General features: G+C 48.8%; 1 protein-coding gene across 5 annotated transcripts in view; it reads right to left on the bottom strand.

The window, feature by feature from the left end:
* Positions 1-14,001, bottom strand: part of LOC123993351 (phospholipid-transporting ATPase 11C-like) — a 68,709-nt gene that overhangs the window by 20,019 nt on the left and 34,689 nt on the right. For all 5 annotated transcript variants that reach the window (XM_046295422.1, XM_046295421.1, XM_046295418.1 and 2 more), the window contains exons 4-10: positions 9,174-9,254; positions 6,601-6,708; positions 6,104-6,232; positions 4,756-4,844; positions 3,938-3,988; positions 3,414-3,478; positions 3,247-3,328 (exon numbers count right to left, since the gene is read on the bottom strand). In XM_046295422.1, coding sequence (XP_046151378.1) covers positions 3,247-3,328; positions 3,414-3,478; positions 3,938-3,988; positions 4,756-4,844; positions 6,104-6,232; positions 6,601-6,708; positions 9,174-9,254 — 605 coding nt within the window. The remainder of the gene's footprint in view (positions 1-3,246; positions 3,329-3,413; positions 3,479-3,937; positions 3,989-4,755; positions 4,845-6,103; positions 6,233-6,600; positions 6,709-9,173; positions 9,255-14,001) is intronic.

Raw genomic sequence — 14,001 nt, forward strand, 5'->3', positions numbered from 1 at the left:
TGTGTCAATCTTTCAGAACATACCGATTCTTTAGACATTCAAAATAGTTCAGAAATGCATGCTGGGGGAAAACGGTCACATATGATTACTAACCTAAACACAGTGGGGAACAAGCTCTCCTACACCTTCAGAGAAGGCCTAAGGATTTATACAATTATTTTTCATATGACAATTATATTATTATTTTCAATGATGTTCTGATTTAATCTTGTGAGTTTGTTGTAAAGGAAAGAGTTAACACTGAAGAGAAAAACGATTGAATCAGTATTTTTATTCGCTGGTCTCCAGGGAGATAAATCTAGCTAAGTCAGCCATTGGCTATCAGAAGCTAGATAAAAGGCATCTGCCATTCAACTGTATTAGGACAACATTTTGGAGTGACAGAGAAATCAACCAATCACATTTTGACTTAATGAGCGGAACGGTTTTTACAAAAACATCTTCACTGCGCAATAGCGAGCAGTAGTTTTCCCAGTCTAGCTAGCTAGATTTTGTTGTCAGGTAGTGTGCAGCGGCTGCAGCAGGTGTTATCAAAGAGGATGTTGTTTTTAATTTATTAGGTTCTCCCTTTTCAAGAATAACTTTCAACAAGAAGTTAAGTTTCAAACGATCATCTAGTGAGAGGAACTTTTTTATTGCAGCCTGCTGTTGTCAGCCATCTCTTTGAAAATAACTTGTGTGAAATTGCATTTACAGTGGAGCTAACAGCATTTTAGCAACATGACATCTTATTAAAATATGTTCAAATACACCCCCAGGAAGAATGACTTTAAAAAAAAATGACATTTTCTGACAAGCGACCAAATCACTGTAGATATGGTAATTGTCATAAATTCTTAGAACGTTTGGAAATTACGTATACTAAAGGCATTTGTGAAAACTATCGCAATATAGAGTGGGAAAGTGGCCGTGCGTTTGGACAATGAATAGACACTGCAGTCTTCATAGACCAGTGCGCTATAGCCAATCAGAACTACAGTAGGCCTTTATACAAACAAGCCACACGGGCTTCCATCATTCACTTGGAACAGGACTGTGTATTTACAGGCAGTTACAACACCTCTACTTCAATCATTAGAACGCATTCGCCAAAAGCAGATTTATGCAAATATGTAAACACCTCAGTCCCGTTGATCAAACAACCATGTAAAGGTAGGCTCTCTCCCACTCAGTTATGCACATTAACAGCAAGATCAACTAATGCTAATGATGAATTATATGAATCATGCATTGAACTGCATCCATCTACTCTGCCAACAATGCCTTAGTGTACGTTATGGAACGCCGAGTCAAATAGAGCCAACTTTCAAAAACCTCTTATAACGTAGGTTGTAGCATAAACTGGGAATTTTATATTTTTGACTGATATGATTGTCTGTTTCATATCTGCAAAGTAGTTAAAACGTTTAAACTTTAGGTCACCGGTTACTTTGTGTGCTTAACGTGAAATGTTTTTTGTAAAGGGAAGTAATAGTTGTAAAATTCAATGGTTGTGTTTTTGTATTCTGATTGGGACCTACTATGTCAGAGTTTATGGACTGCTTATCCTTTAAAATCATGCTGTATGTGACTGCTCTCTTTCCATCGGCCCTATGCAGTGGTATAGTGGTGCCAGGTATACTCGGATACTTGCCAAAAACGTTCCCAAACGGCCCCCCTAAGGAAGGAAAGGCACCTTGTGTGAAAACTGTGTATTCCTGTTTTTATTTTATTTATTAGTTTTCCTATACATTTCAGATTTTCACTCTCAAAACCACCTTTTTTTATAGAAAAATACAAAACTTTAATCGTCTTAGTCCACAACAATGCTTGAACCACATCAATCTGATTGGGTGGGCTTGTCAGGGCCTGGCTCCCAAATGGATGGGCCTCTGTCCACCCAGGCCCATCCATGTCTATGCCCCTGATGCAAATGGCGCATGACAAATGCACATTACTAAGTCTACTAATCAACACTTCGGACTAAACTTTTTAAATACCTGGTTTGCATACCCATTGTTGCCTTAATTAGCATATACTGGTAGATTTACAGAACTGAAATGAAGTGAAATGTCTTCCCTACCCTACCTGCATCATTCTTCTGTGAGCTGCTCCATGCCAAAACCAGTTGAGAGCTGCACACTTGCTGCCTGCAGATGATATGTGGCGTGTGTGTGAATATATGTCACGTGCTTTGCGATTGTGTAGGCTACTTTGTGCATGATTTCTCCATTGTACTACATAAGCTGTATACCTCCACTACTTTGATACGCATCAGCAGGGATTAAGGAGTAAGGTTACGCAATACCCACTGGAGAAAAAAGGGGAGTAATAGTTGCATTGAACTGTGGGTTGACAGCTTATACCTGAGAATACCCTCCACTACACCACTGGCCTTGTGTTTAAAAAACGTGCAACTCTCCTACATGAGTGACCTGGTATTACGCTTGATGTCCTTTCAGAATCACCAACCTGTCAAGCACTGAAGGCCTATAGGTTCTCCACTGCACTAACCTGTTACACACTGAAGGCCTATAGGTTCTCCACTGTACTAACCTGTTACACACTGAAGACATATAGGTTCACCACTGTACTAACCTGTCACACACAGAAGACCTATAGGTTCACCACTGTACTAACCTGTCACACACAGAAGACCTATAGGTTCTCCACTGTACTAACCTGTTACACACTGAAGACATATAGGTTCACCACTGTACTAACCTGTCACACACTGAAGACCTATAGGTTCTCCACTGCACTAACCTGTCACACACAGAAGACCTATAGGTTCACCATTGTACTAACCTGTCACACACACACAGAAGACTTATAGGTTCACCATTGTACTAACCTGTCACACACACAGAAGACCTATAGGTTCACCATTGTACTAACCTGTCACACACACAGAAGACCTATAGGTTCACCATTGTACTAACCTGTCACACACACTGAAGACTTATAGGTTCACCACTGTACTAACCTGTCACACACACACTGAAGACCTATAGATCCTCCACTGCTATAACATATCTATAATAGATATAAAAGCTGTTAAGACACTGCTGATAGTTTATTTTTTACTCGGCTGGTCTCAGGAAGAAATTACAAGTCCTCACTGTCCGAGATCGAGTTAAGACCAAGAGCAAATGTATCCGACACAAGACCGAGACACTCAACATGTGGTCTTGAGACCGGTCAATTATAGCCCCTCATTTACACATCTGATTGTCCTTTTCTCTAACGATCTTTGCCCGCCCTTACTTCTCCACCACAGATCGCTTCTGGGACTTCCCCTGGTAGTTCAGAGCCATTTTGGTTTCCATGCCAGAGTACACTGCCACTCCTAGAAGAAGAAGGAGAGTTGGTCAGGACAGGCTCACACGCTGACCATCATTCAGACCCTCATTTGCATTAAACAATTGATTCACCATAAATCTTCTGAGTATTCTTCAAGGTAGCGCCTTTCAGGAGGAGATTCTCTGGACCCAAAGACCTGAGGGACACCACACAAAGAGAAAAGAAAGTCACAAACCTTCTCCAAAAACACCAAGACCCCTGCCTTCTCTTATAGCGGCACACTAGCGTTTGCTCTTGCCTAATACCATCAATGGATAACTGCAGTCTTGAGTTGACGTCTACTCTGCCCCAACTGTTTTTGTGAAGGACACAGAACGTCATCTATTTTAAGATCATTACAAAGCGGCCCGGTGACAAACGCTTCAGAGAGCACTTTGAAAGCGCTGCCCTGAGTCTGGGCCAAGTCCAGTATTACTTTCATGCTCGTTTGGAGTTATGGATCAATGAAATAATGATTTGATGGTTATACAAAAAGCAAAAAGACAAGAGTGCTTAAACGACTGCTTTCATTTCTTTTTTTTTTAGACTGATGTACGGGAGAAGGGGGTAACAAGGGCTAAGGGGGAACCGATAGGGGAGTGGCCAGAACGCTTACCTCACAGCAGGCTCCTGGTCATTCTTGTAGATGTGCATACGCCCCACAAACCTGTAGAAACACAGACCCTCATGAATGCCCTACCCAATGGCAGATGGGCTTTTTGATGGAGCTGAATTGAATCAACTGAGCAATGGGCTAGAAATGGTCAATCTGAATATTTTCTGATATCAGAAAAAAAACCACACTGATGAATAATACTATCTGCAGCACAGGGACTAGTCAGATGTAAAACTATCACAATGCCATATGCTGATCACCAGGACTTTGCATAGACTGCACCAATTAAGAGCGAGCTAATATGATGGGTGGTTTGTCCGACAGCACGCTGGCACGGCAACTCTGTTCTATTGATTGCGAAAAGGAGCAGCATCTGGCGTCTTCAGTTCCTTAGGCTGTCTGAAACATCACGGATGCATTTATGGCGCCAAATTGTACTGTAACGGCCGCTCCTTGGCCATAGGTGGCGCCAAACCAATAAGTCTCTGGAGAGCCTCCAGCTGTTCAAACGACTGGGTCTGTTCCTCTATGCAGCACGGGCCAAATCTAACTCAACCTTCCCTTCAATTCCTGGCCAGTCTCTTCCACCAATCAGGTTTACTAACAGTCCAACGTCACTAATAATAACCTGTCAGAGAACTAGAAAGCTTATAGCCTGCCAACACTACCGAATGACACTGATGTTATCAAAATGTCATCGGGACATTCCCGATTGACAGTGGATTAAACTGAGGGGGGGGGTGGGGGGACTGATCCGAGATCAGCACTGCTACTCTCAGAGCTCTGTGTGAGGAACACACGAGGACGACAGAGCCTACTTGTAGAGGTCAGGCTGCGGCTGCTCGCACTCCACGGTGGCACTGAGAGACTCCAGGCCCTTCTCTGTGTCTGGCACTGTGTAGTGTGTCTGAGAGAGAGAGAGAGAGAGAGAGAAGTAAGTGAGTGCTGACTATTTCAGGTCATCACTGCAACACACACACACGTAGTCGCGCACACTAACACACGTCGACGGGGCTGTAGTGGAGTGGGTCGAGAGCTTCAAGTTCCTCGGTGTCCACATCCCTAAGGAATTATCATGGCCCACACACACCCACACAGTTGTGACGAGGGCACAACGATGCCTCTTCCCCCTCAGGAGGCTGCAAAGATTTGGCATGGGCCCTCAGATCCTCAAAACATTCTACAGCTGCACCATCTTGCCTGGCCGTGTCACCACTTGGTACGGCAACTGCCATCCGACCGCAAGGTCCTATACAGAGGGTAGTGTGTACGGCCCAGCACATCACTGGGGCCGAGCTCCCTGCCATTCAGGACGTCTATACCAGGCGGTGACAGAGGAAGGCCCTCAAACTGTTAAAGACTCCAGCCACAGACCATTCGTTCTGCTACCGCACGGCAAGCGGTACCAGTGCACCAAGTCTGGAAGTAACAGGACCCTGATCAGTTTCTACCCCCAAGCCATAAGACTGATTAGCAGAGGTCTACCTGCATTGACCCTGTTCTGCACTGACTGAGTACACGCACTGGACTCTACCCACAGTGACTGCCGCACTCTCTCTCTCTCTCTCTCTCTCGCTGCTCTTGTTTTGCTTAATAGGATGTGGGTGGGCGGAACTGGGAGGGTCATCAGTAAAATGGGACACTCCTGGGACTCTCCACGCAGACAAGACTTTTTGGTTGTGGCATTTTGGGGCTTTTGTGTTCATTTGTTTTGGTACCTCTCAACACCCCTTATTATCACCATCTATGCACATCCACTCACTTACACTACTGACTACACACACACACACACATTTTTACTTGGATATAGTAGACGTCATTTCATAAATATATGTTTGTTACTTCTTTATCTCCGTGTCGTCTCCCTCTGTTACGGGCTACGAGCCGTTTCGTAACACCACACATACTGACACCGAGGCTCCAACATACACTTTCACATACGCTGAGACATAGTCTATAATCCATTTCCTTTTTTTACTCTGCATTGTTGGAAATGTACCCATAAGTAAAAATGTCAGTGTTCGTCTACACCTGTTGGTTACAAAGCATGTGACAAATGTCTGGATTGAGAAAAGGAGTGGGAGTGATGGCAGATTGAAAGCAATGTCATGCCCCCACAGACCTCAATGGCACTGTGACACTGGTGTTACTGTAGCAGCACTCCACCTTATGGTTGGACTCCCCGTCCAGACTGGCCGTGGTGACAAAGCAGGTCTCGTCCTCCCGGCTGGACTGCAGCAGGATGAGGTCACAGGGGAAGGTCTCATCCTCCACCACCTCCACCACATCCCCGACCTAGTGGAACATAGAACAGGAACGTAGGAGGTGAGGCCCATCCCAAATCCACCAATAGTCCCCTGTGAAGGTCTGAAGATTATACCTGTCAAATCCACGCAGATCTACACAGTTCCAATGTGCATAGGGAGGTCTAGAGGTCAATTTGGGGTTGTAAATCTATACGTGACTGAAATACCATCCACCTTCCTTCATTCAGCATTACCTACTTGGGATTACCATACGGTACATTAGAGCAACAATCAAAAACACTGGAACATGCGCCAAGATGCCAACTACCTCTCCTTCCCCTCCACCCCGCCCCGCATCCCCAAGGGGATATTTATTTCCAGGGGACTTGGCCGAGGCGCAGCTTGCTGAAAAGCTACCTTGATTTTCTCGCTCTCCTTGCGTGCTCTCCGGCCGTCCTCCAGCACAGTCACCAGGTACTTATTCACCTCATTGTCTGCCTTGTGCCGCAGCCAGTCCTCATAGCCCTGAGAGAGATATGGGAGGGAGAGGGAGCAAGGGGGAGAAGGAGCACGAGAGAGAGAGGGGAAGGAAGGGGGAGAAGGAGCACGAGAGAGAGAGGGGAAGGAAGGGGGAGAAGGAGCACGAGAGAGAGAGGGGAAGGAAGGGGGAGAAGGAGAGAGGGGAAGGAAGGGGAGAAGGAGCACGAGAGAGAGGGGAGGAAGGGGGAGAAGGAGCACGGGAGAGAGGGGAAGGAAGGGGGAGAAGGAGCACGAGAGAGAGAGGGGAAGGAAGGGGGAAGGAGGGAGAGAGGGGAAGGAAGGGGGAGAAGGAGCACGAGAGAGAGGGAAGGAAGGGGGAGAAGGAGCACGAGAGAGAGAGGAAGGGGGAGAAGGAGCACGAGAGAGAGAAAGGAAGGGGGAGAAGGAGCACGAGAGAGAGAAAGAGAGAAGGAGGAGAGAGAAAGGAAGGGGGAGAAGGAGCACGAGAGAGAGAGGAAGGGGGAGAAGGAGAGAGAGAGAAAGGAAGGGGAGAAGGAGCACGAGAGAGAGAGAGAAGGAAGGGGGAGAAGGAGCACGAGAGAGAGAGAGAAAGGAAGGGGGAGAAGGAAGGAGGAGAGAGAGAGGAAGGGGAGAAGGAGCACGAGAGAGAGAGAGAAGAGAAGGAAGGGGGAGAAGGAGGAGAGAGGAGCACGAGAGAGGAAGGGGGAGAAGGAGCACGAGAGAGAGAGAGAGGGAAGGGGAGAAGGAGCACGAGAGAGAGAGAGAGAGGAAGGGGGAGAAGGAGAAGAGAGAGAGAGAGAAAGGGGGAGAAGGAGCACGAGAGAGAGAGAGAGGAAGGGGAGAAGGAGCACGAGAGAGAGAGAGGAAGGGGAGAAGGAGACGAGAGAGAGAGAGGGGGGAAGGGGAGAGAAGGAGCACGAGAGAGAGAGAGAGAGAGAGGGGGAGAAGGAGCACGAGAGAGAGAGAGAGGAAGGGGGAGGGAGAGAGAGAGGAAGGGGGAGAAGGAAGAGAGAGAGAGGAAGGGGGAGAAGGAGCACGAGAGAGAGAGAGAGAGAAGGGGGAGGGAGCAGAGGGAGAGCACAGAGAGAGAGAGAGAGGAAGGGGGAGAAGGAGCACGAGAGAGAGAGAGAGGAAGGGGGAGAAGGAGCACGAGAGAGAGAGAGAGAGAAGGGGAGAAGGAGCACGAGAGAGAGAGAGAGGGAAGGGGGAGAAGGAGCACGAGAGAGAGAGAGAGGAAGGGGGAGAAGGAGCACGAGAGAGAGAGAGAAGGGAAGGGGGAGAAGGAGCACACGAGAGAGAGAGAGAGAGGGGGGAGAAGGAGCACGAGAAGAGAGCAGAGGAAGGGGGAGAAGAGAGAGAGAGAGAAGGGAAGGGGGAGAAGGAGCACGAGAGAGAGAGAGGAAGGGGGAAGGAGCACGAGAGAGAGAGAGGAAGGGGGAGAAGGAGCACGAGAGAGAGAGAGGAAGGGGGAGAAGGAGCACGAGAGAGAGAGAGGAAGGGGGAGAAGGAGCACGAGAGAGAGAGAGGAAGGGGGAGAAGGAGCACGAGAGAGAGAGAGAAGGGGGAGAAGGAGCACGAGAGAGAGAGGAAGGGGGAGAAGGAGCACGAGAGAGAGAGAAGGGGGAGAAGGAGCACGAGAGAGAGAGGGGGAGAAGGAGCACGAGAGAGAGAGGAAGGGGGAGAAGGAGCACGGGAGAGAGGAAGGGGGAGAAGGAGCACGAGAGAGAGAGGAAGGGGGAGAAGGAGCACGAGAGAGAGAGGAAGGGGGAGAAGGAGCACGAGAGAGAGAGGAAGGGGGAGAAGGAGCACGAGAGAGAGAGGAAGGGGGAGAAGGAGCACGAGAGAGAGAGGAAGGGGGAGAAGGAGCGAGAGAGCAACACACACACACACACACACACCTTTTTACTACGGAACTGACTACAGGTCTGTGTTCACCTCACCCAGTCTACAGAGAACCTCCCCTGGTGTCCCACTTCAAAGCCTGGATAAAGGCAGCAGCGTCGCTAGCTGCTATCAATGTGTCCCATATAGGAAGTACACCCTCCATTGTGCATTTCAAAAAGCCCTAGCAGCAGGCCACCAGAAAAGCCAATCCCTAAAACAATGCATCTAAAAGGCTGGAACACAGCTGCAGCAGTCAAAGAGACAATATACTAGAGACTGTCACACCATTTGGTCTCCAGACAACCGGCATTGACCCGCATGGCCAGTATTACTTCGGCTGTGACAAAAATAACAAAGCATTTGAAATGATTCACTATTTCAACCGTCAAAATACACGCATTTAAAGGGAAAGGTATGTAATTAAAAACGTGGAAGAGAGGCGGTGGAGAGATGCATAGAGGGGCTATAAAGGGGACCATAGAAATGTAATTTGTAGAATGTGAAAACCCCTTTAGAATGGGTATGTCCATTCTAGTAATTGTTATATTTCAAAGGGGGTGAGGGGGGGGCAATGAATTCAAAATGGGGACAGTGTCATGTCTTACCTGTTTAATGGCTGTTACTGTGATGACGAAGAACAATGGCAGGCCACTAGTGACTGGGCTGGTGGGAGTGTCTACAATGACCTGTAGAACAGAATACCAGATACTTTATGTACTATACCATTCAGATAATAAAGCCTCATAAGACAAGATACTTTTCTATTAATGGGTCTAACGCTTTATTCTTTCAAATCAAAACAAACCAATTACAAAAATCCCATCCTCCATCCTCCCCGCTGATTGGAGGACCTCAAGCAGGTATACTGTGAATGTGTGTATTCCAACCTTCAGATAACCACAGATCAACCCGTCTTTCCCAGTAAATCATCATTCTACCACTATTGACTAATCGCAAATGGTAGCCAATCTACTCCGATTATTAGTGATTATCTCGCCTACAACGTAGCTCGGACACTGTCTCAGGAGTGGTGCAGTGAAAGAGTCATTTCCAAGGCCATTTCTTAGACGAGAATACATTGTATGGAAGAAAAAAAATAACATTGGACAGGTTACAACAGATTCTTCGAGCACATGGGCGGGGGCACTCCCACATAAATACAGGTTGTAGTGCATGTCTGCCTGAGTATGCGCGTGCACATGTGTGCGTCAGTCTCGGCTCCACAGCACCTAATCTCTCCTCTCTCCGTCCAACAGAGAGACATGGAGACATTTTGTACTGAGACAGAATAGGAGAAGAACCCAAGCAGCTTGGACCTGCAGGACACCTAATTAAGTGGGCCAGGGACACAGTGGTATTTAATCTAAAACCACACGGGGGCTGGTTCCTGCTGCCTGCATGGTGCTGATGCCAACAGAACACGGAGCAGGCCCTCTCCTGCTGGGCTACTGAGAGCAGTGCTGGACAGCAAGCCAGGGGCAGTACAGAAATGGTGTGCGTGAGCGCGTACAGGAATCTGTGTGTGTGTGCGTGAGCGCGTACAGGAATCTGTGTGTGTGTGCGTGAGCGCGTACAGGAATCTGTGTGTGTGTGCGTGAGCGCGTACAGGAATCTGTGTGTGTGTGCGTGAGCGCGTACAGGAATCTGTGTGTGTGTGCGTGAGCGCGTACAGGAATCTGTGCGTGTGCGTGAGCGCGTACAGGAATCTGTGCGTGTGCGTGAGCGCGTACAGGAATCTGTGCGTGTGCGTGCGTACAAGAATCTGTGCATGTGCGCGTACAAGAATCTGTGCATGTGCGCGTACAAGAATCTGTGCATGTGCGCGTACAAGAATCTGTGCATGTGCACGTACAGGAATCTGGCCACTAATGAGCCTAGAGACCGAGAGCGAGAGGGAGCCTGCACAGGGCCAGTCAGGTAATCCCAAGCAACGAGCAGCTCAGGAGCACAGAGACAAAAGCTTGACCTGAAAAAACAGCCCCCAACAACACACAGCCTTTGTGTAATTGTGTGTGTACCCTCTTAATGCTGTCACAAGGTGGATTTACCCCCGCTCTCCTGATCCTGCAGCACGCCAGAGGCTCCCACTGAGCAAGTGGCGCTTGTTACGGAACACACACAGAGTTGTGCACACACGCGTATTAGGCATTCAGAGCATGAGCTGTACAAGATGTCCGATAGGTATCAGCTGAGGCAGGAGACGTGTTGTGAGCCCTCTCGGGTGTTTCCCTGCTCACCTGTGAGAGGACTGACAATGAGGACATGAAAGAGAACTAGCTGCTCCCTCAGCAGCACATCCTTCCGCGAACACACACGCAGCCAGCGTACTGAGCACTAAAGCATTTCAGCGCCGACTGCTGTGTTTACAGTTAATAATTCAATTAAAAGGCCTAAATGGACTGGTGCACATTGAACCTTCAGCCAGAATGCAGAATCAGGGAAAACAGAGAACAGACTCTCCATTGTTTCTCTCCCTGGGAGTCAGTCAAAGAAAGGAGGGCGAATGTGAGAGTGAAACCGTCCTCTCCTCTTCTGTAGCTCCAGGTGTTCCCGGGCAGAAAGAGGCAGCGAGAAGACTTTACTATAATGTGTGGAGCTGGGTTGACCCAGGTGGCAGGTCTCAGTGTTCGAGACTCCTCAGTGGACCAGCCAGTTCCCTCGGGTGGAGCACGAGTTTTATTGAATACATCTCCCCTCTCCTGGCCCAGCAAGGACCCTCTCCACCCTCAGCAAGTCTATGCAGCTGTAACTAATGCTGCCCCCCAGGCAGGTGATAGATGTTGGTGGGGGCAGACGAAAGCGCATGTCGTTTTTCGATTTAATAAATTGATAAAAGCCCATCCGGAGGTAGGGAGTGGGGCTAGACGTGGCCAGTCCAGGCCGATTAAAGATATTAAAAGAGTGACTGGCTGTATTGCGGCTGAAAGTGCAGGGGACAGTATGTCCCCGACACGGTCAGTCCCACCCGACCACAAGGCATGATTTGGTTCGCGCCACAATACTGAAGAGAGTGGCCACTACAGAGTGCACTATATCACACAAACACTCCACACCCATAGCCCCCCACCACCTGCTAACTTTTCCACAACTGCTAGTAAAATAAACACTGGACACGCACCCCAATGTTCCCCTAGTATTACCTGGGCGGGGGGGGCTACTTCTCCTGAGTGTTGTTCACTTCCCCTCCCTCGTACATTTTCCACACTCCACCAAACTTGAATGTCACACATTAATCACACAACTACAGACCATACCCCTGCAAATAACCACAAAATAACAGGCCCATTCCTCAACTTTTGATACACCCTTACCTCCATACACACACACACACAAAAAAACCCAAACCTAGTCATTTGATAGGAACGAGCATTCTGCTATAAGAGGACTCCTCCACCGAACTGACGGGTGGGTTAGATCTCTGACACTGATAAAGAGCCCTACATCTGAACAGGGAAGAAGTGTGTCAGAGTGAGTGACAGTCCCTCAGGTCCCAGGGCAGGGGAGGCAGGGGCCCTCTCTCCATCTCTCTCTCCAACCCCGCTCCCATTCCATCAGGAGGCAGGCAGCAAAGGCATGCAGAGCTATTTAGAGGACAGAGGTGCTTTTTTCTATAGAGTCTATTTGAGGCTCTCATAAGTACAGGAGGGCTTCCTGGCTGCTTTGCTTAAGTCAGCAGCGTAGAGAGATAGTAACTCTTTCCCCCCCCGTTACTGATTGTCAAACAAAGCGAGAGAGACACGCGCGCCGAGAACGCGCCAGAGACGCGCGCGCCGAGAACGCGCCAGAGACGCGCGCGCCGAGAACGCGCCAGAGACGCGCGCGCCGAGAACGCGCGCGCCGAGAACGAGCCAGAGACGCGCGCGCCGAGAACGAGCCAGAGACACTCTGGGACAGGGGCAGGTTTCTCCCTTGTCCACTTGCAGTCTGAGCTGGGAGCAACGCGACGCTCGCCGAGAGGGCGCGGGGACGCTCGCCGCGAGGACGCTCGCCGAGAGGGCGCGGGGACGCTCGCCGAGAGGGCGAGAGAGCGCGGGGACGCTCGCAGAGGGCGAGAGACAGAGAAATAGACTTGCGACAGAGAGAAGTGTGACTCACTAACATGCTGATTAACTGTTAGTAGAGGACCTTGTGCATTTCAGTTCAAATAAAAATCTGTTTATATCCCAGGATAAATTAGCTAGCAACAGCAAGCTAGCTAGCTAAATTGACATACATTTATGCATTTCAACCTGTCCCCAAATGTCCTGCCTGTCTGGTGTTGATGGACTAAATCAACACGCACATGTAGGCACGTGAGCGGTCTGGTCAGCATGTTAGAGGTAAAAGGAAAAAGAGGGGGGGGGTGTGTTTGGATTCTGTTGGGCCATTTCCATGAAGCCTCTGGGGAATTGAAAGGTGCAGGTGACAAGACGTGAAAGTGTGTGTGTACGCGCATGTACCGTATGTGTGAGTCTCCCTTCCCCCCCCACGTCACATAATGGTAGGCTGTGTGGGGAGGAACTGGGCAGTAAGGATAAGGCTGGATTAGTAGCGGACAACCACATACCAGGCTGGGAAAACAATGCGAGTGCGCGCACACACACCACACACAAATAACTTCTTACAAAATCATGACTCACACGTTTACACATTTACATTGCAAATGCTCCTTCAAATCTATCTTGAACACACTATGCTGATTTACCACACACTCCAGTACATCCACTGTACACCGAGATGAACCCACTGATACACTACTCAAACAGGTAAAGGTCACAGTGAATAAAAGAACAGGAGGCAGCTGAGGAGATGATTGGACTACAGGAAAAGGAGGTTTAAGCACGCCCCCATTCTCATCGACGGGGCTGCAGTGGAGCAGGTTGAGAGCTTCAAGTTCATTGGGGTCCACATCACCAACAAACTAACATGGTCCAAACACACCAAGACAGTTGTGAAGAGGGCACGACAACACCTATTCCCCCTCAGGAGACTGAAAAGATTTGGCATGGGTCCTAAGATCCTCAAAAGGTTCTTCCGCTGCACCATCGAGAGCATCCTGACTGGTTGCATCACTGCCTGGTATGGCAACTGCTTGGCCTCCCGACTGCAAGGTACTACAGAGGGTGGTGCGAACAGCACTTCACTGGGGCCAAGCTTCCTGCCATCCAGGACCTCTATACCAGGCGGTGTCAGAGGAAGGCACTAAAAATTGTCAAAGACTCCAGCCACCCTAGTCATAGACTGTTCTCTCTGCTACCGCATGGCAAGCAGCACAGGAGCACCAAGTTCTAGGTCCAAGAGGCTTTAAACCCTGAAGCCATAAGAATCCTGAACATCTATCAAATGGCTACCCAGACTCTATATTGAGCCCGCCCCCACCTCTTTTACACCGCAGCTACTCTGTTACCATCTATGCATAGTCACTTTAATAACTCTACCTACATGTAAATATTA

Source organism: Oncorhynchus gorbuscha, linkage group LG13 (genome assembly GCF_021184085.1).
Source record: "Oncorhynchus gorbuscha isolate QuinsamMale2020 ecotype Even-year linkage group LG13, OgorEven_v1.0, whole genome shotgun sequence".
In the NCBI taxonomy this organism is placed as follows: Eukaryota; Metazoa; Chordata; class Actinopteri; order Salmoniformes; family Salmonidae; genus Oncorhynchus; species Oncorhynchus gorbuscha.